Source organism: Callospermophilus lateralis, chromosome 11 (assembly GCF_048772815.1).
Source record: "Callospermophilus lateralis isolate mCalLat2 chromosome 11, mCalLat2.hap1, whole genome shotgun sequence".
Taxonomy (NCBI): Eukaryota; Metazoa; Chordata; class Mammalia; order Rodentia; family Sciuridae; genus Callospermophilus; species Callospermophilus lateralis.
The window spans coordinates 51,260,925-51,265,384 of NC_135315.1; the positions used below are offsets into that span (position 1 = coordinate 51,260,925).

The 4,460-nt window shown below is 57.8% G+C and overlaps 1 protein-coding gene across 1 annotated transcript; it reads left to right on the forward strand.

Moving 5' to 3' along the window:
• The first annotated feature begins 292 nt into the window (after nucleotides 1–292).
• Nucleotides 293–4,201, forward strand: Efnb3 (ephrin B3). The gene is made up of 5 exons (XM_076870988.1): nucleotides 293–414; nucleotides 2,595–2,887; nucleotides 3,070–3,162; nucleotides 3,273–3,377; nucleotides 3,792–4,201. The coding sequence occupies exons 1-5, from the start codon at nucleotides 293–295 to the stop codon at nucleotides 4,199–4,201; spliced, it is 1,023 nt and encodes a 340-aa protein (XP_076727103.1).
• Nucleotides 4,202–4,460: the final 259 nt, after the last annotated feature.

The following is a 4,460-nucleotide window of genomic DNA, read 5'->3' on the forward strand; positions in this document are numbered from 1 at the left end:
CCCGGGTCCCCCAGTCCCCCACTTAGGCCGGCGCGCAATTCCCGGGGTGCTGGCGCGTGGGCCCGGGGAGCGTAGGGCGCCTGCAGACGGCCCCTGGAAGAGCTCTTGTGGGGCTGAGCGCTCTGGAACCGGGGCGCGGGCAGAGCAGGAAGCGGGTCGGCGAGGGAGCTGGGGGCATCAGCCACTTACCAGGGTGATCCTCGCTCAACAGCCAGGCAGCCAAGGCAGTCACCCCTGGGGGTGAGCGACTTTGGGGGAGTTGGTGCCCCGCCCCCCAGGCCTTGGCGGGGTCATGGGGGCCCCCCATTCTGGGCCGGGGGGCGTGCGAGTTGGGGCCCTGCTGCTGCTGGGTTTTTTGGGGCTGGTGTCCGGGCTCAGCCTGGAGCCCGTCTACTGGAACTCGGCGAACAAGAGGTGAGCGGCCTGGGCTGGGGAGACCCCAGACCCTATGGACAGGGGGTATGGAATCTTTGGGGACTGGGGACCTGGGTTCCCTGAGCGGGGAGGAGGCTGGAGGGAAGGTGCTGGAGCCCCGATCTAAGGTGATGGGTTACCAGACAGCAGTGATCCCGGGAGCCAGATTCCTGGGTCCCACACAGAGCTGGAGGTGGTGGTGATGACCATGTGTCAGGAGTTTGGAAACCTCAAAGGGGGCAAAGATAAAAAGTTTGTGGGCAGCGGGAGGGCAGTGGAGTGGTTATTTGAATCTGTGGGAGACCTACATTGGGCGGGCTTGGAGGGAGCCTGGTTAATGTCAGTTCTCAAGAGAGCCGCTGAGTAGGGGCTGCTCAGGAGCTGAGGGGAAGGCAGGGGTGGCTGCCTCCCAGAAGAGGCTCAGGGTTGGAAATGGAAGGGAAGGGGGCTTAGTTTGGGGGCTCTGGGAACAGCTTCTCCAAGACTTCTTGACTTGATAGTCTTGTCTCCCAACTCTTGCCCACAGCCAGAGAGAGAGGTTTGGTGAACCCTGGCAGAATAGTTTCCCAGCCAGGACCGTATTCCTGCCTTCCTGTCTTGGGGACTTTTTTCTGGAGAAAGCCTTGAGCCTCCTCAAGCCTTCTTCTTTCCTTCTTGCCTCTGTAGTCCTGAGGACTCCGTTGCCCCCTCCCCCTGTCCATGCTGCAAACTCTTCCATCAGGGCCTCTGTTCCATGCTTGCTTTGCTCTGAAAAGAGGCCAGGGGTCAGATGAAACTTCAAGTTACACAGAGTAGGACAGAACCTTGGGGAGGTCATCTGGTCCCTTGCCTCCAGTGCAGTTCCCCTTCCCATTAGCAAAAGGATTCTGTTTTTTAAAAACTACTTCCCTGGAGAGGCTGTGGGAGGCCATGGGAGGGTGGTGGGATTTGGAGCTTATCAAATTCTTGGTCTTAATCCTAGCTCTGCCGCTTTCAACTGTGTGGCCTTGGGCATGTCACTTAACCTTTCTGAGTTTGTATCCTCAATTCTTACATCTGTTATGAAGTGTTTGAACATAGTATATGCTCATGAAAGTAGAGCTAGGATTATTGTTCTTCTCTTTTCTTCCTAGCCTTCCTCTCACTTCTGGGTCCTGGTATCCCTCCTTTCTTCCCATATCTCTTTGGGGATAATTTCAGTGTCTTTTCTGTCTTCAAGCTGCCCCACTCTCCAACTTAGGGCTGCAATTTGAGTATCTAGTGTGGCTTTATCTGAAGGAGTTGAGAAAAGGCAGTATGTCTTGGGGCTCTTTGGAATAGTGGGTGGGAGGGCGTGGGTCATTTGGGAGTCTGGGAAAATACCAGGCAGTAAGTAGTCCCCTGGGACCTAGACCTGAGACCCTGTCTCAGCTGTGAAGGTGCAAGGAGGTGCAGGGAGATGCAGTTTATGGTTATGGTAGGCTGGTGGGTTCCCCAGCCCACTGGCCCTAGAGATACAGGGTTAGCTGTGGTTAGAAAAGTCAACTACTTCAACTCCAAAGTGATAGAACATTTTCCTCAGGAAGTCTGAGCCCCAGCATGGGCGAACTGAGCAAGGGAATGACCTGAGCAGCTGGACTCCACACCCTCATTCCCATTATCCCCGCTTAGGACCATTGCCAAAACAGATATTTGTCTCCTTCCCCATAACTGGCTAACTTGGGACACTGGTCTGGATTACCTTCCACACCCCTTTCCCCACCCCCACCTTGCCTCCTTTGCCCTGAGATTTGGTGGTGGCCTGGAGAATGGGAGGCTCTGCCCCCATGGTTGACTGCCATGGAATAGTGAAATCACCTGGGAGGGGTGGGCTGTGTGGTTCCAGAGAGGCCAGCTCCTTGGTAACTGGCATCCTGTTGCCATGGCAACGGCGCCGGTGATGGAGCGGGAGATGGCAGTGTGCATGTGGTGAGGGCGGGCTGAAGAGTGCATTTGGGCACACCAAGGGGCAGGAGACCTCTGAGCCTGGCTTCCTGCTGCTTCTGATGTGAGCTCGCAGAGTCCTTGGTGCCTGTGCTCAAAGAACAGACTTTCTGCTCAGACAAAGGCAGGCAGGCAGGAGCTAAGCACTGCTGTCCTGGAGGTTGTGGGTGAGGGAGGGAAAGCTTTGGGGCCACACCCCTGACATCTCATCCTTGCCTACCTTGCCCTCCTCCCCATAGGTTCCAGGCAGAGGGTGGTTATGTGCTCTACCCTCAGATTGGGGACCGGCTAGACCTCCTCTGCCCCCGGGCCCGACCTCCTGGCCCCCACTCCTCTCCTAATTATGAGTTCTACAAGCTGTACCTGGTAGGGGGTGCCCAGGGTCGGCGCTGCGAGGCACCCCCTGCCCCAAACCTTCTTCTCACTTGCGACCGGCCAGATCTGGATCTCCGCTTCACCATCAAGTTCCAGGAATACAGCCCTAACCTCTGGGGCCATGAGTTCCGCTCGCACCATGATTACTACATAATTGGTACTGCTGGGCAGAGGGCAGGGTCAAATGGGGGGTTGTCCCTGGGATGGAGGACTAGTGAGGGAAGGGGACCATAGGAATCAAGAGGGAGAACCCCTGTGCTGTCCTCCCAGGGCATGGGAACAGAATTAGAAGGGTTAGATCCTAGAATGTCAACCTCTCCTTCTGTTCTTTTCTCCCAGCCACATCAGATGGGACCCGGGAAGGCCTGGAGAGTTTACAGGGAGGTGTGTGCCTAACCAGAGGCATGAAGGTGCTTCTCCGAGTGGGACAAAGTGAGTGTGGCTGTGGGATTCCTTCTACGAGCTGGGGAGGTCCAGGAAGTACCATCATGGTCAGGGGCTGTTGTCTCAGTACCCTTCTCTCAGGTCTTCCTTATCTCCAGGTCCCCGAGGAGGGGCTGTTCCCCGAAAACCTGTGTCTGAAATGCCCATGGAGAGAGACCGAGGGGCAGCCCACAGCCTGGAGCCTGGGAAGGAAAGCATGCCAGGTAGGAACGAGGGAACCAGCCCCTGCCCTCTCTGGTCTCAGACCCCCATTCCCCTACCCTTGCCCTCTCTTTCCCTCTCCCTTTTTGGGGGTGGTGATACAGGAAAGAGAAGAGAGGATGGGAGGGTAGGAGGGCAATAGAAGCCAAATGAGGAAAAGACTCAATTAGAACTAATTAGCCAAGTCAGTGCTTCAATCAGTGCTGTCAGAGAAGTGGGGAGGACTACGTGGCAGGAAGCTGCAGGGCTGGACACCTGGATTCTGAGTGGGGTGTGGGGGGAGGGGAGTTAGGGTTCCCAGGGGTCCTGGACACTACTGGGGAAGCCCATGGGGACCCCCAGGGCTGGGTGTCCAGATGTCCAGGTTGCTCCTTCAGCCCCTCCCCCTCTTTCCTCCTTCACCCCTTCCCTGCCAGGTGACCCCACCAGCAATGCAACCTCCCGGGGTGCTGAAGGCCCCCTGCCCCCTCCCAGCATGCCCGCAGTGGCTGGGGCAGCAGGGGGGCTGGCGCTGCTCTTGCTGGGCGTGGCAGGGGCTGGGGGTGCCATGTGTTGGCGGAGACGGCGGGCCAAGCCTTCGGAGAGTCGCCACCCTGGTCCCGGCTCCTTTGGGAGGGGAGGGTCTCTGGGCCTGGGGGCGGGAGGTGGAATGGGACCTCGGGAGGCTGAGCCTGGGGAGCTAGGGATAGCTCTGCGGGGCGGTGGGGCTGCAGATCCCCCCTTTTGTCCCCACTATGAGAAGGTGAGTGGTGACTATGGGCATCCTGTGTACATCGTGCAGGATGGGCCCCCCCAGAGCCCTCCAAACATCTACTACAAGGTATGAGGGCTCCTCCTACCTGGCTCTCCTGAATCCAGCCCTTTTTGGGGGGTGCTCCTTCAGTTTAATTCATGGTTTGAGGGACACCTCTGGCATCTCCTTGGCCCCCTTTGCCCTGCCAGCTCCTTAGCTCCTCCTGGCTATTGCCCTCGTGTCCACTTTTAGGATCCCTTAAGACTTCCACTTCCCCACCTCCTGCCCTTTGGCTTAGCCATGGGCATCCCTCTGTCTCTGAATCCCTGGGGGAGGGGACACAGGCTCAGCC

What these genes read in the sequence shown, in the direction of transcription:
- Efnb3 (XM_076870988.1), top strand. Translation starts at nt 293, where the DNA reads ATGGGGGCCCCCCATTCTGGGCCGGGGGGCGTGCGAGTTGGGGCCCTG. An exon ending in TGGAACTCGGCGAACAAGAG is followed by an intron (nt 415 to 2,594) that starts GTGAGCGGCCTG and finishes TCCTCCCCATAG; the next exon opens with GTTCCAGGCAGAGGGTGGTT. An exon ending in TGGGAAGGAAAGCATGCCAG is followed by an intron (nt 3,378 to 3,791) that starts GTAGGAACGAGG and finishes CTTCCCTGCCAG; the next exon opens with GTGACCCCACCAGCAATGCA.